Raw genomic sequence first — 25,641 nt, 5'->3', positions numbered from 1 at the left:
ACGTCACCGTATGGATTGCCACGTTAGCGGTCATACCTTGCACAGTTAACCTTGCAAGTTGACTTTTTTTACTATTTGGCCAAAACTTTAGAACCTCAAGCATCGTTGGAATCAATGTGACGAGCTCTACGACCTGGCATTGGTTTCAGCCTTTCAGGAGCATTTTTCGGATCCCCTGGATCACTCCTCCCCACTAGAAGCTTTTGGATCACCAAAAGTTTGATTTTACTCAACAAGTGAGGGTACAACTCCCTTACTTTCTCGATCTCTATCCATCGTGCTTTACTTGCATTAGTACCTTTGAGCCCCACACGAAGATACTCCACATTGCCTCTACGTGAAGTCTTTATTCTCCTGCCAAGAATGGTATCTTCTTGTAGTTCCTCAGGATATTCTAGAGAAAAATCTTCTATAAATGGAATATGAACATTCTTTCTTGATCAATGATCATAGGAGGCTCATACAATCTCAAGTTTTCCACGTTTACAATAGAATAAATTTGCATGTAAGGTGGCAAATCTAATTGGAAAGCGTTATTACCAATCTTCTCCACACTCTTGAAAGGGCCATTCTTGATTGGTTTGAGCTTTTGACGTTTACCTTGTAGTCTTTCCTTGTTGATATATGACCATACTTGATCTCCCACTTGAAAATCATGATCAACATGATGCTTATCATGCCTTGCTTTATACTTGGCCCGACTCTTTTCCAACTATTCCTATACTATTTGATGCACCAATTGGATTTGTTCAATGAACTACTTGGCTTTGTCTACATCACTATGTCCATTAACTGCAATGTCCTTACTAAATATAAAGTCCAAAGGAGACTTTGGTAAATATCCAAAACATGCTTCGAATGGAGATGTCTGAGTTGATGAATGCTTCGCACGATTGTAGGCATGCTGAATGTAATGCAAATGTTCATCCCAAGACTTAGGATGCTTACCACAATACCTACAAACTAGATGCACTACTGTTTTGTTCACTACCTTTGTTTGACCATCGGTTTGTGGATGAAATGTTGTGCTCTTCTTTAACTTACTTCCCACAAGCTTGACCAAAGCTTCCTGATAAATCGAGAATCTCGATCAGATATAATAGAAGTGGGTAACCTAAAGTGAACCCATACATTCTGAAAGAACATCTGTGCAGTTTGTTCAACTGTTACTTGTTTCTTACAAGGCATCAAAACACACATTTTGCTGAAATGATCCACCACAACATATAAATAATCATGACCTTTTCTAGACATAGGTAATCCTCCTACAAAATCCATAGAAACACTTTCCCAAGGACGAGAAGGAATAGGAAGTGGAGTGTACAAACCCAATTTCCTATTACTTGGCTTACTAGTAGCGCACATAGAACATCCTCTTACATATCTTGATACAATTTCATTCATATGAGGCCAATAACAATACCTTTGCAGTTGAGCAACTGTTTTGCCTACACCAAAATGACCAACAATAAGAGAAGTGTGGGCTTCTCTTATGACATTAACTCTTTCACCCTATGGAACACACAACTTGCCAAGATGATACAACAACTTGTTATGAACATGATAATCCAACATGATTTCCTTGACATAAAGCTGCATACACATCTTTAAAATCTTCATCTTGAGCATACTGTTCAATATAACTTTCATGCATGACTGAATTATGCTTAAGAATGATAGATGCATTGACTCTAGGTTTAGATAACATATCTGCAACTTTATTATAAATGCCTTTCTTATACTGTTATACATGATGACCAAATGAAATTGTTGCAAAAATCCCATCCACCTGAAAAGCCTTGCTTGTTGTAGCTTAGTTTGCGATTGAAGATATTGCAAAGGTTGATGGTCAGTATGAATAATTGTTTCTTTACCCATCAAATAATGTTTCCATTTCTTCACACTTTGAACTAGAGCATACAACTCCTTATCATAGGTCGGATAATTAATTACAACATTAGAAAAAGTCTCAAAATGATAACATATTGGCTTACCATGCTGCATCAACACTGCTCCCATAGCATATTCACTTGCATTGGTTTGAATTTCAAATGGTTGCTTGAGATCTGGAAGTGCTAGAACTGTTGCTGTACTGATCTTCTCTTTCAATGTGTCGAAGGCTTTTTGTTGTTTGCTCCCCACTGAAAGACCCGTTTTACACTTGTCAAAGCATGTAATGGCGCTACAATAGATGAGAAGTTAGCAATAAACTTTCTCCAGTATTGGGTTGCTCCCAAAAAACTTCTAACTTCTGTTACATTATTAGGCTTAGGCCACTTTACAATAACTTCTACTTTGGAGGGATTTATTCTCAATTCACCAACCCCTATAATATGACCTAAGTACACCAAAGATGTTTTGCCAAATTCACATTTGGACATTTTTAAATACAACTTTTCTTTTTTCAAAACATCTAGCACTTGCTTTACATGCTTTACATGCTCTTCTTGAGTCTTGTTAAAGATCAGATTATCATCAAAGTAGACTATGATAAAATCATCAAGAAATGGACGCAATAAATCATTCATCACCCTCATGAAAGCAGCAACTGCATTACAAAGCACAAAAGGCATTATTAATCATTCAAACAAACCTTGTTTTGTCTTAAAAGCAGTGTTCTAGATGTCACCTTCAACAATTCTTTTTTGGTGATAACCTCTTCTCAAGTATAGCTTAGTAAAATAAACAACATCCTTTAATTGATCTAGCAAATCATCAATGCGAGGAAGAGGATAACAATTCTTTACCGTGATCTTGTTCAAAGCTCGGAAATCCACACACATGCGCCATGTACCATCCTTTTTTGGAACCAAAACAATAGGAGACCCACAAGGAGATGTACTAGGTCTGGTAACCCCTTTCTCAAGCAACTCTTGGATTTGTCTTTTGATCTCTGCATTCTCCAAGACTGACATTCTATACATTCCAATATTTGGAAGTGGAGCATCCTGCTGCAACTGAATCTCATGTTGGATTCCTCTTTTTTGAGGTAACCCTTCAGGTTCCTGAAACATCTTACCATAAGTATTAACAACATCAACCAAATCATACTTAAGTTTAGAATCACATCCAGAGAAAGCTTCAGATTCAGAAGTATCTTTAGCTTTAATCGTCAACAATACAAAGTTCTTACTAGCATTTACCATCCTCTTCATTTGACCTACACTGACAAGAGATAAATTCATTTTCTTGCGATGTGCTCTTACAATATATTCTTTTCCACCTTTGAAAATATGATACTTGTTCTCATGATGATAGAATATAGCCTTTCGATCATATAAATATGGACTTCCTAAGACAATCCCACATATGTCAAGTGGTACAACATCAAGCTCAACCTCATCAATAAAATTAGCAGTAATTGCAGATTTAAGCCTGCATTTTCTTGTTACTTGCAATTTAGCATTTTGACATACCCAACCCAAAGGGTAAGGTTTTGTATGAAGTGTTGTTTTCAAATTAAGTTTCTTGACAATACCTTCAGAAATAAGATTGACCTGAGATCCACTCTCAAAGAGTGTATCAACCTTAGTATGCTTTATAACGCCCTTATATGAAAAAGATTATTCCTTTCTTTATCATTTCAAGAAATAAAAGATTTGTTAGAAGAACTAGTACTTGCAGTAGAAGATATGCCTTTCATTCCCATAGTTGTGATCTTTGTTTCGTCCTATGTTACTTGGGAGTGGGAGCAGAAGTGGGGAGTGGGAGCGGAAACGGGAGCAGGAGCGACCATTTTCAGAAGCTCCCGGTTTGGGAGTGAATCCCAGAGCGATTTTTTAAAAATATATATATATATATTTTTATATTTTTTAATTTTTGATACATATATGTCAACAAAAACATGTAGAATGATGAATTAGACATAAAAAACATAAAAAAACATAGATTGATGATTGATCATTGAACCATATCACATCAATGATCAATCATCTAGAAATTATAATCTTCATCAACCATGTCCACAAGTTAGTAAAATACATATTACAACTGCAACATATTGAGTCTCGTGAATCATGATTCATCAAATTCAACCTTAAAGTTTCAACTTCAAGCTTTCAAAATTGAAAATTCAATATATAACATTTATCATCATTGATCACCAAAGTTGTACTTGCAAGCTAAATTTAACCATTACAAGAAGTAATATCTTAGATATTTCTAAGTCCTAACTTCTAACTGTTAACATGAAATGAAATGTTATAAAATGAAACATGAATAATGAAATAAAATGAAACAACTTTAGTCTTTCACGAAGCATCATATTCATAATTCACAATCATTACCAATGAGTTATAATTGCCAACTTCAAACTTCAAATTTTCATTGTCACAGTCATATTTTGTTTACAAAAAATATCATTATGGTATGAAAGGGTCAAGAGTCAAGAGTCAAGGACTCAAAACTCAACAGTTATGAAAACTAAAATCTAATAGAAACTAGAAAAGACAAGTAAACTGTAAATATACATGTGGCCCTTGCCACGAGAGTCTCCAGGAGTATAAGCAGGTCGTGGTGGTCTTCTAGGAGTCTCCTGCACAGATCGACGACCAGAACTAGAAGGCACATGCCCTCCACGTGAGGGTGTAGATGGAGGTGGTGACAACAAAAGAACAAGACTCGGACCTCGAGCACTGCTACTGGATGGTGGAGGTGGAGGTGGCATGGCTGCTGTAGCTGCTTCATCTTTATCCCTTATAAGTTCCTCTTCCAGTTCTTCAAGATGTACAATGCCATCCTCCAAATTGTCATCCTCTGGGTGATTGTGGGATCCTCATAAGCCCGATCACAGTAATGACTCAACAACCTCAAGTTGTAGTGCACATAAACCAAGCTTTCTGCTCGGTTTTCATTGAGTCTGTTTCTTTTCACATTATGTATGTAGCTGTAGGTGCTCCAACACCTCTCTGCAGAAGAAGTATTTACAACCTGTGAAAGAACTTTTTTTGCCAATTTTGGCAAAAATCCCTGGCCACCATATGTTTCCCACCATGTGAGAGAATCAAATCTATCTCTGTCGTCCATTGCATGGAAGTTACCATACAAACCAGTGCCACTGAAGTATTTGCCTATTTCAAGGCGCACAGCTGCACATTCCTCCCTGTCAGGTATCAACTTTTCTAATGCTTGCAAATATCCACTAGTTACCTCTGGATCTAAATGGGGTTTGGTCCTAATCCCACCCCCTGGTGCAGGTTGGCCCAACCAAGATGTAGAGTAGTATTTTGGCGTAAGGATATACGCCAAGCAATGTAGTGGAAGATTAAGTCTATTCCACCGTTTACACACACAATCATGAATCAGTTTGTACAAGTTGGGATCTCTGTTATGAACAATATCTTTTATTTGCCCCAACATGGTATCCATTTGCTCATACACCTCGCCAATCACTGGTTTGTCTGTATCTGCAAACCGAATCGTGTGATAAATGGGCTTGGTGAAATCCAATACTTGCCTCACACTTGTCCAAAACTGACCATCAAGAGCGGCCTCCTCCACCAGTTCAAAACCTTCCCTGTCAGCTGCATTTATAGCCCTTTCCTTTAATACCTGCCAATGTGGACTTGATACCATGCTAGCCAATGACTCTCTTACCTTCAAAAGGCGCCTGAAGGTGAGGTAATAGCTACCAAATCTGGTCTTCGCAATCTTCAACAACTCCAATCTCGAGTGATTGCAGAAAAGGCCATGGGTATTGCTATGATTTGTAATAAATTTTATCATTTGTTTGCCTTTCTTGTACAAATCACCAATCCATTGGTATTGTGCATTTTTGTTCTTGACAACATCATGCATCAGAAGGTTCAATGTGTGAACCAAACATCCAGACCAAAATATGTTGGGGTATTTATCCTTAATAATTGCTCCCGCTGCCTTACAATTAGCAGCATTATCAGTGATGACTTGGATGACATTGTATGGCCCAATACGGTCAATTGTTTCAAGTAATGCTTCTGCAATGTTGATGGCAGTCCTGAACTTGTCTGAGTAATCATGTGCAGTTAGAAAGATGGCACCACTAATAGACACAACAAGAACATTTATCAATGGCTTGCCTTTTACATTTGTCCATCCATTAGATACAATGGACACCCCATGGTCAGTCCAAGAACTTGTCATTCTATTCAAAGAATGTGATATTTTTGCTTTTTCATGATCAAGTCCAACGGTTCTTGCCTTGTCATACCCAGGGCTCTTGTATCCTTTAGGTGCATCATTTATGGCAGAAACCATTTCGTGCCAATAAGGTGAGCGAAGAACATTGAATGGTATCCCACATCCTTTGAGAAACCTGTAAACCTTTGAATCCACATCATTCCTACACCTGTCATCAAGGAAATCTGATATGGTTCTACGCCTTAAAGATGATGACCCTGTGCCTCCATATCCACTGCCTTGGGAGGATGCTGAAGGAGTTCTTTGTGCTTGTGGTTGTGAGCTTGGTTCAAAGAAACCCCTTGATTTTTTTGATTTGTATTGGGCTTCCTCCTCTTCCCTTATGTATTTGGCTCTATTCGTTGCTGACACCGCTGGACAAGTTTTGATTCCTATTTGTTTGTCTCCATCCCATGGCCGTTTCCCGCAAAGGTGTTTTCTGGCACAGGTGTGTGAACCTGTGTAATCATTGTTGCAATGGGGGCAATGAAATTTAGTGGTTCCACCCCCTCTACCTGTTTTAGCCCTATTAACATATTTCCACAATGGGGTTTGGTCTTGTTTAGTTTTTTGAGAGTCATGTTCACCCTCCTCCAGCTCCTCCTCACTGGGGTTTTCATCAATTCGACTTTCTCCAGCTTCTTCATCCCCCTCTTCATTTTGGCCCCTCCGTTTCCTACTCTCCAGCACCATAATAACCATAAAAGGGACCAAGAAGAGGAAAATGCCAAGAAATATAGCCAGGTCCATGGTGTTTGATATTTGTAGGCTTTTGAATCTGCAAATTAATTTAATTTATTTAGATTAATTAATTTAATTTATTAATTTAATTTAGATTCATGATTTTTAAACTAAATAAAATTAATAAACTAAATAAACTAGATTAAACTAACTAAATTACTACCTAACTAAATTAAACTAACTAAACTAACTAAATAACTAAGTTACTTACCTCTTTGCAGGCTTGCTCCTCGCTCCTCGCTCCTTTGCTCTTGCTCTCCAGCTCTAACTCAACTCATTCAAGTGATAATGAAATATTTTTAGCCCCATTGGGCTTTTAAAACATCTTTTTTATTTTTTTTTTTCGCTCCCAGAGCGAAAATTTATTTTTTATATTTTTTTGTTTGTTTGTTTTTTGGGTCTGCGGATTTTTTATTTTATTTTATTTTTTGTTTTCCGCCGGATCGCTCCCGGCGCCGCTCGATTCGCTCCCGGAGCGAAAATTTATAGTTCGGGAGCGGTCGGGAGCGATCGCTCCCGGGCTGTAATTTTCGCTCCGGGAGCGATGGGAGCGACGCTCCCGACAACGCTTCCTAAATTGGCAGGGAGCGAATTTTTTTTTTCGGGAGTGCGCTCCCGACCCGCTCCCGCCCGGAGCACGGATTGGGAGCGGGTTCGGAGGGGGGGGGGCGCTCCCCCGCAACATAGGTTTCGTCACCTGAATCAAATCCCAAATCTTGTTGGGTTGTAGCCACAGTCTTTTGTTTCCCCCTATTGTTAAACTTCATTGGCCTCAATTCAGGATCCAACAATGGCCTTCATCATGACCTTCTTTTGAAACATGCTTGCAAGTTAATTTTCCATCCTCCTTAACAACAAATGCCTTCTTTTGGTTTCCTTTGCTTTTCCCCTTTGACTTATCAACATGAGACTTGGATGGTTTCTTTGAGAAATATTCCCACACATTCACATTCTTACCTCGATTTTCAAGATGAGTAACTTGCACACATACTTTATCCAAATTAGTCGAATTAAACATAAGAACAATGTGTCTAGGATAGCTATGCAAACCACCAATATACTTTATAAGTGTGTCTTCTATATGCAAAATAAAAGCCGGAATTAAGGCTTGCGTACAAAATTCCCGAGTTTAGGTTTGGACATTTTGCCCCTTAGCTTGCCCAAGATTTTGCCATCTCATCATTGCTTGTTGCTTGTATGCCAATGGTTATTTTTTTTTTCCTTAATGCTGCAATAAAATCATTCCAAGAAGAGATAATCTTACCACTTTTCTTAAGATCTTCTTGAGTTCTAGCTTCCCTCCAAAGGAGAGTTGTACCTCCCAAGCAAAGAAAACCAAGTTGGATTTTAGTGGAATCATCATCAATATTTTGGATCTTGCAATAAACTTCAATTTGTCGAACCTAATTGTCCAACTTTTCAGCGTTCAATTCTCCATCATATATTGGCAAATGAAACTTTACATCAAGCTTAAGTAACAAAGACTTAGCATGTCCTTTTGGTGATGCTGGAGGGGTTGTAGGAGTTGAAGGAGAAGAGAGTGTAGAAGGAGGCGAACGAAAAGGTGGAGGAGGCCTTCTTCCACCACCATTTCCATCTTTTGGTGGACCATTCCCACCACTATCTTCATCGTTTGGTCGACGAGAACCATTTCCCCCTGTTTCACTTTTTGGTTGTTGAGAATCTTCTCCTTGTATTCGTGCCATTCGTTCATCATACAACTTTTTTAACATATTAGTCAACTCATTAAAATCCCTTCTAAATTCTCTTTCTGCATCAGAAAGCTCTTCACCTTCTTCATGTGACATGGCTTGTCGAGAAGGTGGTCTTCTTGAACCAATTTTTGGGTTGAATTCTTCAAGTGGTCCTTCTCCTTTTTGAAGCTTGGATCTCGTGAGCATATGAAACCTTGCAAATCTTGTCGAACCTTCACACAACCATGCTCTGATACCAAATTTGATCAAAAAACAAAAGTGAAGGTATTACTAAACAATTTCCAAGCTAGGTTATGTCTCTTTTTGCAACAAATCGTAATTGCAAAAATACATAAACATAAGTAAAAAATATAGAAAACTATAGAGCAATGAGGATAAAAACACAACATAAGACAAACACAAGTTGATAACGAAGTTCACCCATCTTGGGCTACGTCTCCGGGTCTAGCTTCTAGCGGTGACCTCTTTATTAAGATGATCAAGTACTCAATCAAAATACAAACCTCAACTTGCAAAAATAACACTCCCATGCCATCCAGAAGACCTCCAAATGGCCAAGGAACACCTGTTTTTCCAATTTTCCTTGTTAACTGTGCTACGAAAACCAGTGGATCTGCCAATTCTTTCAACAAAAAGGTTTGTGGCCTATTGGCAGGCACGTTGGATAATGGACCGCCGGATGGGGCTTCGATCCTCCTCGCTCGCCAGTCATTTCATTATATGTTGGCATTGTTTTAATTATGTTAAATGGGCCAACGACCCTTTTGATCCCCCGCTCCTGCTTGTAATATGGCCATACATAACTGCAGGCCATGAATCATGGGCAATGCACCCACTATACTCCCGACCCTCACGCACCCGCCTCCACACCTGGTCACGTAACTTTGCAGACAACCACGAGTCGAGCTCCGCGCCATAGCTCTTCCCTTGGCTCCACCACTTGGTCGCATTAACTCCAATGTAACCACAGGTTGGGCCAGTCGAGCTATCCCGCCGACCCGCCCGTTTTTCTGCCAATGATCATGCCATTAAACCTTAAATAGTATCGGTGCCCATTGAATGACAAGCAGCACTTGTGGCCCATTTGTCGGGCGTCTGTTTATTGAGTTAGAGGTCGGCATTTCTATTTCGCCAGAGGCCGGTTCAGCCATAACAAATTTTTGGCACGGAAGGCCACTTGGTGACCTCTCATAGGGCCACCTAGGGCCCTAAGATTGGCCCACGTGGTGGCCTATGATTGGGCCACCTTAATCACCATACACTCGGTCAACTGATGATGTTAGCGCCACATGTCCTTCTGCTATTGGCCTGCCTGCCCATCTATACAACCAACCACAAACTACCACATCACGTACATATTGCCACGTCAATGGTTGTACCCTGCACAGTCAACCCCCCAAGTTGGCATTTTTAATTGTTTGGCCAAAATTTCAGAACCTCATAACTTGCTCATACAGTGTCATATTGACGCGATTCAAATGTCGTTGGAATTAGTGCGACGAGCTCTATGACATGGTGCTGGTTTCAGGAACATTTGAGCACTTTGATTTTTGAGCATTTTCCGGATCCCCTAGATCATAGTGTCTCAACTCTCTCCTAGTATTTGCTTGTTGCGAAGTCGTAGATTGTAATGGACAAATATAAGGTCATTTAAGCGCTTTTGTGTCAATAGGTTGCGCTTCTTAGAATGTATTTCCTCAAACATGCTCCAGTTGCGCTCACAACCTGAAGCACTACATAATTGGTTTAAGATTCGAATGGCGAATCTCTTCAAATATAGCGTGTCACTACCAAAGTTTTGCCACCAAAGACCTAGCAAGTGGCAAGGGTTCGTGAGTAGTAAGTACTAAGTACAAATCAAAGATGATAAATAGTAAATAGTAAATACTAAAAAGACAACAAAATTTAATAAAACATTTAACATACAAAATAAAGTTTAAACAAATTTAATGAATTGATGAAGCCTTCAAGCCTTAAAATGTACCTGGCAACATCTTAGTCCTTTCTCATATAACATTGGCATAGGAAAATAATTTGGCTGGCACCCTATAATCCTTTCGCTGGGCAAAGACACGGCTTTGAACTTCTGGATTAGGGAAGCACCTTTCAAATTTCAATGCTTGTCATAAGTCCTCTGCCCCGTCACAAGGGGGTATTGGAAAAATGGCCAACTCCAAGAGTTCCTATTTCTACATTTTTCTTTGCTTTCTTGGCATTATGTTGACTCAACATATCAAAGGCCAAGATTGCTTGGTGTTTGACATCTTGGACAACCTTGTTGCAGAAACCTATATCATGGCAGGGTATCTGTGCAAGGTGGTACTTGAATCTATAACTGCCTCCACTGCGTTTTGATTTGCAAAATTTACAAAGGAGCCTAGGGTCTCTAGGAATCTTGTCGCAATAAGCCCAAGCAAAGTCCTTCTCCCTCGACATTGTTGCTGTTTTGGAATGTGTTTAATTTGTGACATTTGTTAATATTTGGAGTTGTGGCTTTTGTTTAATTTGTGGCTCTTATAAAAGACAAAAAAGTTAAAAATTGCAAATGTAATTTGTGACTTCTATTAATATTTGGAGTCGTGGCTTTTGTTTAATTTGTGGCTCCTGTAAAAGACAAAAAAGTTAAAAATTACAAATGTAAATATAGGTTAAATTTTAAAATATAAATCATCCTAACATAAAAGAATGTAAGTTAACTCAAGAAGGGGTAGTAAGAATTTTTTATAAGTGATATGATTTGATTAAAATGAAACTTTTTAATGCCACTATTTTTGACTCTAAGCTTATCATGTATAAAGATAATGTATGACGCTGGTGAAGTCGAATTACTTCAGTTACTCAATGAGTGTTGGGAGCTTATCAGTGGCAACGAAAAGGTTGGCCATGCCTCTTTTCTTGCACAATTTTTGTATTTTATTTTATCTAAAAAAATTATAACATGTATTTCTGTTTCATTTGCGTTTCTAACATAAAAAAAATCGACCCGATAGAATTGGACTATAGACACTGGAATTACTTTCTAAAGCACAAATGACTATTTACGGTGCATGAATGATTGTATGAATGAATGGTTCCTCGAGCCCAAACATCAAAGGGCTTCATGTTTCAAGATAAATGACTGTATAGCTGTGACAAAACCTACGTTGGCTTTCTAGAAATGAGCAGTGAGTTTAGGCAAGAGATAACGTGCAAAAGAGGTGGGTAGGCTAGCGAACAGGCTGAAGACAAGGCCCACGAATGGCTGACATCAGTCATCAATGCAAAGCCCTCGATAAGACTTCCTTCCAATCAATAAATTAAACTAGTAACATTACTATCTTGCTAAAGCATTACTATGCCACTAACTAGTAAGCGTGACATCATCGACAAGCCTCCTCGCACTGGGAAAATTTGGCAAAAAGACTAATACGCTAGCATTCGTGATAGTCGGCTAACTTGTGATTAAATTGAGGACTATGTCACTGTTTCGTGATAGCGATTTAGAGTCTAGTTTATAGACAATAGACTCCAGGTGACAGACTCGTCACTCTCGTCAATAGAATGCAGGGAATTGGTGCAGACTCTAGGTGAAATTGCTCTAGGAGGCGAAAAACTCCAACGTATCTGTGAAATGGCGCAAAGAGGAGTAAGCGCACGGTCAAATAAACTACGGGCGAAAAAACCTAAAATTCTTTGGTCGCGGAGGCGATCTGTGATAATCACTAAAGTCGCGATTGATCGCTGAGTGACGAGTCAAACTCGCATTGAAATTTTTCATGTATAATTGCTTAATGATTGGAATGCTCTGAAGAAGTCAAATCATTAGAAGTAGTTATTAGTTTGAAAATTTGTCTAGTCTTGCACTAGAAAACCAATGACGTTTGGGTGGTTCCTGCAACTATATTGTTGACTTTTTTTCAATTGAAAGTATAGAGTAAGTTGTTTCTTTCAAGTGCAACTATATTGTTGACTTTTTTTCACTTGAAAGTATAGAGTAAGTTGTTTCTTTCAAGTCTCGAATAGTAATTCAATTGCATGAGGAATCAATTTCCCTATCCTTGCAACAACACCTCAAACACAACTTTGTTGATGTTGAATACATTGTAACCTACCTAGACTGTACGAGGAAACATATACCCTTTTCTGGGTATTTTGCATGAAGGTTTAAAATATGGGAAACCATCAAACCTTACAGATGGACAAAGCTCACATATTGCCAGTGGAAGTTTATCACCTTTCTTCATATAATGAAAGATCACACACTCCTATATTATTAATATGAGGCTCTGATCTGAAAATGGAAATCGATCGTGCTCTGACACTTTGCAAGTTAAATTTGGGTCTTCAAAAGTTAACTTAGTTTGCAACTTTTCCAACTTTACATAGTTACGTTTTCAATGAACTTAAAGATGAAACAAAATCATATGCAATCCAACATGGTAAAAATGAACAACCATGTGATAACAGAGTTCATCCCTTCTGGGCTATGTCTCTGGGTCATGCTCCACTGGCTAGGCCGCTTTATTGATCTCAACAACAAAAGGAGTACAATACAAATATTTGACTCGTAGAGTAAACCTCTTTCTAGAGTGGCACTTGTTTCTCCTACAAAGAAACGTTTTCCTTCAGAGAACTCTCACTCACAAGTTTACTCCCTTTAGCAAAGAAATGATAGCAACAAAAGAAAAATGACTCACACTGAATGTGGCAACAGGGCCTTGTACTCATTTTGAGATAAAAAAGCACAAAAACAACTGCTTCACAATGAAGTGTTGAAATGGTATTTTCTCACCAACATACTGAGAATAGCCTGAAAATGGCTGCGCTAATGAAGAAACAACTGTTGCAGATGCATTTTGAAGGCTGGAAAACCCTTGTCTAGGCTCTTTCCATGCTAATAAAGGATTCCATATGGCCTCAAAAAGGCAAGCACAGTCTCTGTTTGCAACACAAAAGGATTGGACTCTACAAATTCTTCAACATACAAAGCTCAAATCACAAAAATAATGCTGCCATTGAGTTCAGAACAAACCCTTATGTAGTCTCTTCTTGGGCTCAAAAACACTGAAAAATGACCAAGTTAGGCCTCTTGGAACATTTCGCTACTATCCGTCCTGCAAAATGACCCAACTGGCTAACTAGGCAACAAATTCTGCCTTTTTGCAAACCGCCAAGCGACAATTTTGCCTGGGACCAGCAGAATTCCCACTACAAATCGTGCAAATTGTCGCCTCTTTCAAATGTGCTAATGAACCTTAGCGCCAAATTTCCAGCGCCCAAGGGCTATCACATGGCCACATTAGACCAGGGATTAGGCTAACCGCTCGCCCCCGCCGACTCTGCTCCGTTGTGGTCACATGGGGCATTAATATGGTCAGGGTTTAGCTCTCGTCACTGGTCATATGGGTGTCCGATAGAACCGGGGGTCAAGGCCTACTCCTCACCCCCTTTGCCGTGGTCATATGTTATGCAATGTAACCAGGGGCCAGGGCTAACCGCTTGCCCCCTCCCCCCAAATACGTTGACTATGTCATTTCAAAGAGATCTAGGGACATATAGTTAATAAGAATCATGTCTGTGGTGTGGCAGTAAGTCCTTGGGTTTGTTGCGATGAGGTCGAGGGGTTGAACCCTGCTGAGGTTGGCAGGCCCTTATAAATTTTTGGCGCGGAAATCGAGGGCCACGTGGCACCTCATCATTGGCCCACTTCACAACCCTTTAGCAAATAAAAATATGCCACCTAGCCTCGTATGGTCATGCCACTTATCGAGTCTGGATTGGTCAACTTGTCCTACATACGTCCCAATCAACACACTGATGTCAACATGATGTCACTCTACGACCTGCCTAGTCAGCAGCCAAGTCAACCCTGTGAGTTGACTTTTTAGCTATTTGCCAAAAACTAAGTTGCACGAAACGGGGAAACGGAAACGAGTTTCCGAAACGGGAAGTGAAACGAAACGCGACCTCCCCAAATTTTGGAAACGGGGAAACGCGAATATATATATATATATATATATATTAGGAATTTAAGAAATATGTGCAATCATAAAGCATATATGATACATTCTAATTTATTACATTATGATAAAATTGTCAATTGTTAATGCATAGACTATAAGTATCTAAATTTACATCACATTGACTCATGAATAATCACATAATGAAAATAGAAATATCCAAAATCAGCCACGAGAAATTTCTAATTTTTTGTCTCGTGGTTGATGGGAGTCTCCTCCTACATAGTCGAATGACCTTAGTGCTTTTGATTAAATACAAGTTTCATACCCTAGTACCCTACATTCTCTTGATTATTGGGAGTCTCCCCTGCATAGAGGGCTTTGTTCTCTCGATTAAATACAAGTTCCATACCCTAGTACATGATAAAATCCAATGGAAACATTGAAATCCCCCCAATCCTGAAATCCTGAAAAACAGATAAGTCTGCTGGATTTTGAGTAAGATCTAAAATTCTACTTTCTCCATATGAAATCCAATGACGGCGAAACCACTCTCAAACATCCTGAGTCATTTCATGGTAATTTTAAAAATTTAAGTAAAAGGATGAAAATGAAAAATAAAGGAGAATATCACTTTTACTTTAAGAATTTAACATTACCATGAACTGCATATCAACACTAGGGCAAACAAATGTAAGAGATCTACATTAGAAAAAAATAAAATAAAAAACAAATGTTTTTTTGGGGGAAACGTGGCCGTACGGCCGGAAACGCGTTTCCAGGCCATACAGTACGGGGAAACGCGTTTCGTTTCGTTTCCCCTGGAGAAACGCCCCCTAGGGCCACGTTTCCTGCAACTTAGGCCAAAAACTTCAAAATGTCGTAACTTTCGCATGCAATGTCAGATTGAAGCGATTTCCGTGTCGTTGGAACCAGAATGACAAGATCTACGATTTGGCACTGGTTTCAGGTGATTCTGAGCACTTAGATTTTTGAGCATATTTTGATCCCCTGAATCATTCTGGATCATTCCTCCCCATTGGGAAGCTTTTGGACCACCAAAAGCCTTTTTTTTTACTTATGAAGTAAGTGAGGATACAACTCCTTCACTTTCCTGATCCCAATCCATCTTGCTTTACTCGGATTGGTGTCTTTGAGCCCCACTCGAAGATAGTCCACATTGCCTCTTCGTGACGTTCTAATTCTCCTATCAAGAATTGAGTCTCCCTGCAACTCGTCTAAATATTCAGGAGCAAAATCTTCAATAGATGAATCTGAACATTCTCTTCATGACCATATTTCCTTGGCAACTCATACAATCTTCACCTTGAAGTCTTTCCTTGTTGATATACAACCAAACTTGATCTTCCACTTGGAAATCATGATCAACTCGATGCTTGACATGCCTTGCTTTGTACTTTTTTTGCTTTCCTCAAGCTGCAGTTGTACTCCTTGATGCACTAGTTGCATTTGTTCAATGAAATGCTTGGCGTTGTCCACATCGCTATGCCCATCTACTGCAAAATCTTTACCAAAGATAAAATACAAAGGGGACTTTGGAAAATAACCCAAACAAACTTCAATTGGAAATACTTGCATAGACGAGTACTCGGCACGATTTTAGGCATGCTGAATGTAAAGCAATTGCTCATCCCAAAATCTAGGATGCTTATCACAATATCCATGAAGGAAATGCATCCTTTTACAATATGTCATAAATTCGACGCTCAAATTCCCATACAAATTGTCTTAACAACAAGACAAAATAGCATAACATGCCAAAGAAAACACTGTTGCATATAAGTGATTTATTCACAACATCATCTTTACAAGTTACCCAGCTGTGGGGATATGCAACATGTGAAATACGAAAGAAATGCAATATTTAATTAGACAAATAGTCCAACCATTTCTTACCCAACCAGGCTAGGTAGTTTTTTTCCTGCATTTCGCTTTCTTCTGGAATTGCTTCAGGGAATGGTTATGGTGTGCCTCGCACATTCTTCTGCCTTCTCTTTCTCAGGTGATTTCATGACCTGTTTGTCCTTCTTTGGATGAAGATGTGGATGCAACTTCCAACATTTCTCGATCCAATGCCCACTTATATTGCAATGAGTGCAAAAGTTTTGTGAGCATTTCTTGGCAAAAATGTCTTTGAACTTGGAAGAGGATTTTCCTTCTTGGTCTCACTTCCAATCGACATATTCATTTTCTTGACTAATTCTTTCCTTTTTTGGCACTTGGCTACACAATGGTTAGGTGCACGACAAAAAGTGCAAGGAAATACATTCCACAACATTTTATTCAAATCATCATGCTGTTTATAGTCATAGAAAGCCTTTGAATAATCAGGATGTTTATACCTTTTATGATTGTCCTTGGGATTATGAGTCTGGCGAGGAGAACTTGATTGACGAGGAGAACTTCACTTAGTTCTTCCTTTGAAGCGCTCATCTCTATTTGGAGCTATTTTGCTATCAACATCATCATCATGACAATATTCTCCTTCAGCCTGCAAGGGTTCTTTCTTCACGAATTTCACACTTGAAGAATTCCTTGAATTTACAATTTTGGAGCATTCTCCAACTTCTTCTTGGACATAGCCTAATCCTTGATGCTTAGTTTGTGCTCTCACATTAATAGGATTAACAATTCCATGACTATGAATTCCAAGACCCTTACCATTGTACCCCATTTTGGTCAACAATTTCATACCAATACCCTTGGTATGTTTCTCAAATGATGCAAAAGAAGCATGATCATTGTTAAGAGAATGAATTGAACAAGAAGTATCTTTTACCTCCTTTTCTGCTTGAGACTCTTGGTCCTCTTCCTGGAGCTTAGCCATCTCCTCCTCTTTTGTAGACAAAGTGGTAGATGAGGATTCAAGAAAACCACTCTTGTGATTTAACATATAAGCAATATTTTTTCATTTGACAAAAGGTACAAACATTAGTCATCCCATGACCACAAACTTGTTGAGCCTTGGCGAAATCTTTGGTAGCTACGCATTCCCCATTTTGCTCTTCAATGACATTCTGCAACATCAGGCGCAACTTCTTCTTCTCATCCTCTACTACCTCGAGCAATCTTCTTAGTTCCATGCTCTCCACTTGGAGAGAAGAATTCCTCTCATCCAGTTCTAGGAGCCTTGCATTCTGCAAACTTTCTCCCATGCTTGCAATCTGGTAAAAACCTGCTCTAATACCACGTGATCTAAAAATGGAAATCGATTGTCCTCTGACACTTTGCAAGTTAAATTTGGGTCTTCAAAAGTTAACTTAGTTTGCAACTTTTCCAACTGTGCATAGTTACGTTTTCAATGAATTTAAAGATGAAACAAAATCATATGCAATCCAACATGGTAAAAATGAACAACCATGTGATAACAGAGTTCACCCCTCCTGGGCTAGTTCCCAAATAGGCGACGAAATCTGCCTTTTTGCAAATCGGCAAGCGACAAATTTGCCTGTGGCCGACGGATTTCCCGTTGGAAATGGTGCAAATTGTCGTCTCTTTTAAATGCGCTAATGAACCTGAGCACCGAATTTCCCATCCCCAAGGGCGGTAACATGGCCACATAAGATCGGGGGTCGGGCTAACCGCCCACCCCCATTGGCTCCGCTTTATTGTGGTCAGATGGGGCATTAATATGGCCGGGGGTTGGAGTGCCGCTGGACTAACCGCTCGCTGCTGCCGGTTTAGCTCTCGCCACTGGTCATATGGGTGTCCGATAGAACTAGGCGCTGAGGCCTACTCCCCGCCGTCTTTGCCGTAGTCCTCCGCCGTGGTCATGTGCTATGCAATGTAACTAGGGGCCAGGGCTAACCACCCAACCCTTCCCCCCAAATGCGTCGACCATGTCATTTCAAATAGAACTAGGGACATATAGTTAATAAGAATCATGTTTGTGGTGTGGCGGTAAGCCGTTGGGTTTGTTGCGACGAGGTCGAGGGGTCGAGGCTGGTCGGCCCTTATAAATTTTTGGTGCGAAAATTGAGGGTCGCGTGGTGCCCTCCCATTGGGCTACATGGCACCTCATCATTGGCCCACTTCACAACTCTTCAGCCAATAAAAATCTGCCACCTAGCCTTGTACGGTCATGTCAGTTGTCGAGCCTGGATTGGTCCACCTGTTTGCCATACGTCCTAGTCAGCATGTTGACGTCAGCATGATGTCACTATACGTCTTGACCAGTCAACAGCCTAGTCAACCCTGCAAGTTGGCTTTTTAGCTGTTTGCCAAAAACTTTAGAGTGCGATAACTTTCACATACATTGTCGGATTGAGGCGATTCAAGTGTCACTGGAATAACAACGATGAGATCTATGATTTGGCACCAGTTTCAGGTGATTCCGAGCACTTTGTTTTTTGAGAATATTTTGATCCCTTGAATCATTCTGGATCAGGCTCCATGGTCCATCAATTTATCATATGTTCTCACACTCATTTAATATAATTGATTAATGGCTGTCATTCATAACTTACTGTAGTAATTAATAGTTATAGAGGGCTGTCTTTGCAAGCCTTATCTCAGCACCTTATATGATATTTAGGGCTGTCACTGTGATCTCACTTAAACTATAATAATACCACACGTGTTGTTACTAGCTTCCCTTAATCAAGAAATAAAAAATATTAATGGCAGAGCCCATATTGTTTATGGTCATCATTTATAAGGACAGGAATTGATGCTCTTTATGTGCATAAAGGCAATTTATAGACTGTAAAATAATGGAAGAGTTTTTCTTATGAAGATTATAAGGGCAAAGTAGTACCTGGAAATGTTTTATTCTTAACAAGAAAAAGTGCATATTACCTGTGATTCTACCTTATAGCTTTGGAATGCCAAACATGTATTGAAATAGAAGATTTTGGAGTTAATAACTTTGTTGCTATGAATGAGGAAAGCAGCTTAATGGCTCATATGTGAGAGAACATGTCACAATGATTTTTTGGAAATGACTCTTTTCATGGATATCAATACTAGGAGATGAGGTGGAGAAATCAACCCTGTCAGTCTACATTCCCTGGTTGGCCTTGTGTGCAGTGCTGCTAACTTGGTCTTTGGACTAGTTCTGTCAACGTGGTATTTTTGATAGTTTTGTCAATTTAGTATTTGGGCCATTTTTGTTTTTGAAATATTCATTCTCTTTCTTTGTGAATGTAGGCTGTTATTCAGTACCTCAAGGATCCCCAGTGAGAACTCTTTTTACATTAATTCTCTTAATTGGGACTGTAGCTAATTGGGTTTTCCATATTTGAGTATCGATCTATTTACTCTAGTGATGCTACAAAGTTCTATTTGAAGCCAGTTATGGTTTTCAGTGAGAAGACAGCATAAAATTCCTTACGTTTATTTATAAAATTATTTGAATTGTTGTTGCAGAAGTGTGTGTGTGTGTGGGGCATGATCATAATGTGTTTTCACTCTCTGCTTTTGTAGGCTCCTATGGAGAAGTTTATCGTGCAGAGTGGAACGGCACAGTAAGTCTTTATCTTTTGTCTAGAACATGGTCTGTTTTATGTAACTCTCTTGATTTGTTATACCAGCCTTATCGAGTTTCTTTTCAATCTAATTGATAGATTTTAAGAAGTAATATAGTTTTACAGTCTGAAAGTGGATCGATAATTTCCATTTGGTCATATAAGTATGCATAAATCTAATTTCTGAGCAGCTTGTGCACTTGGATGATGTAAAAGGGGAAAGTCTATAGATAGATTGGATGTGAGCCATGTGTCATTTTCATGGTTATTCATTATGTAAATTTTTTTAACAAGATGTACATATACTTGTGTATCTTCTGATTCTAGTAGATGTTCTATTATCTGCTTTTAAGTCAACATTTGATTGACATGCCAAATAAAACCCTAAATATAATTTTTCTGATCCTTGGTTTCATTTTATAAAATTAGTAAATGATTTTCCTTTTGATTGCCTGCATTATCTTTCTCTTTGACTTACTTCTCTTTAGTTAGTCAGATGAGGGACAAATTTTATCACAGGATCATTGCAAGTGCAAAGATGGTAAAGAAATTGACAATTTCTACTTAGCAAACTTGTTGGGCGAATCATCAGGGTTTTGGGAGTAGTTTCCTTAGGAAAAATGATAAATCATTATGCTAGAGAAAAGTACAAGCCAAGGGAGAGTTCTCAAAGACAATTATGTCATATAAATAAAATGAAATTTTATTAACGTCTGTTAATGACCAAAATAGGTCAGTGGGACTAAATGTACAAGAAGCAATGATAGTGAAATAAATAGTGTCTAAGGCATGTTTTCCTTCAAAGAAAAAATGAAAAGACATAGTAAGAAATAAAAATGTACCTACACCTTAAAAAGAAAACTCTAGACAATGAAGTAAAGTAATTCATTGGAGGAGAAAGGAAAAGAGAGCTAGCGATGCTGTAACTTCCCATACTTGCACTCAAATATTTTCACGTCCCCAAATGAAGTGCAACCCTAGGGGCATTTAGGAAGGTTTCGCACTATCGCTACAACTCCTCCCACTTTAGGTCGGTTCATTTCTAGCACAAGCTGGAAACACTAGAAAACAATGTTCAAGATGATCTTTAAAATAAAAGAGATAGTTGACCAAGGCTTGTGCCTGGCTTAGAGAACGAAGGTTTGAATATTATGGAGGAGATGTATTAAGCCATTCATTTGCCATAATTAGTCCAAAACAGATTTTCAGATTATGTAAGAATAAGTGAGAGCCCTTATACAAGATGTGCCTTCACAACCATGAATTGATAACCAAGTAATGATGCACAATCTTGAACAATTAAAGAAATAGCGACAATTGAAACCACAAAAGAAGTAGACAAGGTAGGATAGACTTTTTAAAGAATGAACAACCACCAATAATTAATCCTTCAATATGATTTCACCACAAGATTAAGACAGCCATAACCCTCATACATGGAGTGAACACCCCTAACCAGAACGTTACAACAACAAATGCTTTCAATTATCCAAAGTTACATAAGAGCTAGGGAGGGTTGCACCTCAACCCTAACATCCTCTTATAGGAGCAAGATTGCTCTTCTTTGAAGATTATTTTAGTAGAAAAAACATTGATAATCTTTGCCATGGTCATCCATAAAAGAGTAAGGAGAGATTGAAAATCTCACATTGAACTTGTCCCTTAACTTTTTCCTTTCCAGATATTTTCAAGTAAGCTTGGAGGGTAGCTTCCACAACTCCAACCATGATTCTAGCAAATGAATCTTTCCTCTATTTATATCTTTCTCCATCACACTTTAGGGTTTCATCCATGTTGGGTTTAAAGAGGTGAAAATAATATCTTAATGCATATAAAGTGTCCTCCTACCTAGGGTGCTCCTCACTGGGCCTTCTTCATGTGTGATTAGGGCCAATCAAACCCTAGCACACCTCTTGTAGAGCCTATAAACCTTAGCACTCCACTTCATGAGTGAAAGTGATACTTCATTTGATCTTCATTGGGCTTATAAGTACTATTTTTTCTTGGAACCTCATTCACTTTTGGATAGGTCCGCTTGGAACATGTCATCATTTGAGCTCTTTAAAGTATGACTTTATTCTTTGTCTAAGGGTGCATACCATATCAGCTATGCCACAGGGCATGCCTCCATACTTATGTTGCAGGAAATAGCCTTCGAGCTAGTATACCCATACTCGAAACACTGAAACAATGTTGAAACGTGACCGAAACACAACCAAAATGTCTGGGTCATGTTTCCTGATTTGGAGACACCACCAAAACGTTTTGGTAGTGTTTCGGCCCAAATTTGCCCTGTTCCATGACTTTTTTGCTTTTGTGGGCTCACTCAAGTACCCAAGAAGGGTGTGGAGCCCTTATATGGCTCAAAAAGATTTAATCTACCACTAAATTTGATCTCTAATCACTCCAGAAACTAATTTCTCTCTAATCAATCCATGCTGTAGTTCTGCTAAAAAAACATTTCGTTATGTATTTGTTAATGAAGATGAGGATGAACACTATAATATATGTAATTGTACTTCTCATTAGCTCATGTTTTATTTCATTTTCAGCACATATAACCACATATAGAGGCTGATTTTGGATGTAAAGCCCAATCTATAAAGGCTGTTTTTTCAAATCTTGGATGTACAGCCTCATCTATAAAGAATAATTTTGGATTTTGAATAATATATTCATCTATGAGAGTTAATTTAGATTGAATTTTCCTTTTAAAATGTCATTGATGTGTCTCATTCTTTTTTTTCTTGCAAGATAATGCGTTATTAACTTATTTGTAAAAAAAATTACGCGCACACACAAACACACATATATGATGTTTTGGCCGGCGTTTCCATTTTCTGGGGGTTGTGTTTCCAGCCATACCCATTTCAGAAACTGCTTGACATTTCGACATTTCATGCAACTTAGCCCCATACAAAGATCTCCAAAATGTTGAACATTTCCTCGAACAAAGTGTAATTCCCCAATTATGTCTTGATGGTGAAACATGCTTCCAAATCTGTGGAATCTGCCTTAGATAATGTGTAGTGCTCCATAAAGTAACTTTATTACGCTTTAAATAGCATCTTGCACAAAACGTCCCACTTGCGAGTGGGTAAACTCATGATCAAGCAACCAAATGCTTCCTTGAAGTGGAATGCTCCTCATCAGGTGACCTCCTTTGCTTAAGCAAGTGCTTCCATTGCCACTCGATCTCATCCAAGCTAGGGTGTTCCTCTTCTAGCCTCTTTCCTTGCCAACTGTCATGTTTTGAGCATCATCCAATATAGGGTGTTTTCCCGCCCTAAAATCCTTCATGTTATTGTCCTCCCATATGTAGGGTGTTCTTGCTATTGGTTATATTTGACCCTTAACTCAGCATACTTCATATTATGGTAGGGCATTCATGTTTTAGGTTTCCCTTCCTCCACTGTGCTAATTGTGACACAATGGAATCCTCTATTGCGATGTTCCTTAGAAAGGTTTCCATCAACCTGTAACTAGTATTGAACTAGAAGGGTTTTCTACATGGCTTTATGAGAGAAGAAAGGCCCATGAAAATGCAAATTGAACCATGCATTTTCAAAGTGTAATGACTAGCTCAATAAGAGATTACATTCCCTAGTGGCGTGCAAGAGACCTCAAGAGTTTTTGCTATACTTGCGAGGTGAATCAAAAGGTTTGGTTATCTGTTGTGGGATGGATCAAAAACCTCACATCCCTGGCACATAATACAAAATGTGTTCAATCCAATTCATGACAAAACTTGAGAATGCCCACTTAAATTTTACTCATTTTGAAGAGGCACTACAAATGAAGGCATGAGCCCAAAATGCCAAAGGGACAATATATTTGTTGACTTATTATATATATTGTGTTTTTGTTCCCTGGGCTTGTACTTCAAGCCTCCCTTTAACTTATATATATATATATATATATATATATACAACCAAATCAAACTACACAAACCAAACATATGTAATATGCAACGTTGCTCCTTAGTACCTACCTCTTATGCAAAAAGTAATCGATAGATAAAAAGAATATATGAAACTAAAAATGATTAATGATATTTAGGTAAGGGGATGATAATAGAAATAAGAAAAGTAAAGATACATGATTAAATTTGAATGTAATGACATAAATGCATAAGAATAAGCTAGAAATCAATGGAGCTTGAAAAACCTAATGATGAAATAAAAAGATATAATAAATTGATCGATTATTAATTTAAGGGTGAAGACATTGATTAATATATTGCCTAGATTGACTAAATTTATATATTCGTGATTAAGGTTATTAGGATGTCTTTCTTTTTATAAGGTTTTTCTAACAATATAGATCGAATAATGAGGAGCATACACCATGGCTTTGGTGTAATCAAGACAAATATGATGTTTAGTGTTATTAGAGAGTTCAACAATGTTCCACCAAGTTTCTGGGACGAGGAGGCGAGGGAGCGGGGATACGCAAGAGCGGCCTATGCAAAAGCTCTCCACCAATTTTTAGGAAACGTGGGGGGACATTGGGGTCTTAAAAACTTATAAATATAAAATATAAATCGATGAATCATATAATTGAAACAAATTTAAAATGAAAAGCATGATCATTGATATCATCATCATATAAATTATAATCATACATCATACAAGTTTGTAACGGTACAATGTAACTACTAGTCTACTAACTTACTAACAATGCACAATGAAAATAAATTATAAAATTATAAATGTTTAAAGTTTTAAACTTTAAACTTTAAACCATATTGATGTTCCACTTCCAACTATGAACATTGAATACTGAATAATATAAAAGTCAAGTCTGATACATCAGCGACAACGTTCCGTTCAATGAAGGAGCAGACAAAACGCTGCTTGGTGATGCAATGGCAACAGTGTTCAGTTCAACGAAGGAGCAAACAAAAAATGAAATGTGAAATGCACGTAACGTAGATCGGGAAAGGCTGCCTGGTGATGGCAACAGTGTTCAGTTCAACGAAGGAGCAAACAAAAAATTAAATGTGAAATGCACATAACGTAAACCCTACCCGGCCTGTCAACAAATATTAAAAATTACAATTTTTTGTTGATGAAACAAAAAATTGTGAATCTTTTCTAGGGAAACGACCCCTCAAGACCCCTCTCTCCTAGGAAACGACCCCAATTGGAGGAAACGACCCCAAAAATGGAGGAAATGATCCCTTGCAAGTTTCCTCACGTACCCTGTTTTTTGGGAGCTTGGGGAAACGTCCCCCTCTTGTCCCCAAGTCCTCGGAGCGCAAGGGTGCTAGGAAACTCGACCCTCAGGTGGGGGGACACAACCCCGTGGAACATTGGAGTTCAATAATCACATATTTGTTGAGGCGATTATGATGTGTGTAAATGATATGTTCTTTAAGAAGGGTTTATCTTTAATTTTTATGTAAGATTACTTATAAGTAAAATAAACAATATATTTTTACCAAAAGTTTAGTAAGGATACTAACTTAAATATTAATTATAAGAAAATAAATCATCAAATAAACCTAAAAGATATATTTAATATCTAAAATAAGCACTTAGCCACTAATTACATGAGGACTTGGGGGTTTTTCTCAACAAGGGTTGTTAAACACAATGTTTG

At 38.4% G+C, this 25,641-nt stretch overlaps 1 protein-coding gene across 2 annotated transcripts in view; it reads left to right on the top strand.

Annotated features, from left to right (window-relative positions):
- LOC149206789 (serine/threonine-protein kinase EDR1-like) overlaps positions 1-25,641 on the top strand; it is a 290,283-nt gene that overhangs the window by 114,683 nt on the left and 149,959 nt on the right. For both annotated transcript variants that reach the window (XM_089395579.1, XM_089395578.1), the window contains one exon: positions 19,997-20,037. In XM_089395579.1, coding sequence (XP_089251705.1) covers positions 19,997-20,037 — 41 coding nt within the window. The remainder of the gene's footprint in view (positions 1-19,996; positions 20,038-25,641) is intronic.

The sequence above is a fragment of the Pinus tabuliformis genome, chromosome 1_2 (assembly GCF_031772625.1).
Source record: "Pinus tabuliformis cultivar Carrire ecotype Pingquan chromosome 1_2, CPIR1, whole genome shotgun sequence".
NCBI lineage: Eukaryota > Viridiplantae > Streptophyta > Pinopsida > Pinales > Pinaceae > Pinus > Pinus tabuliformis.
Note: the sequence above shows the minus strand (reverse complement) of the source record. Positions and strands in the feature narration are given on the sequence as shown.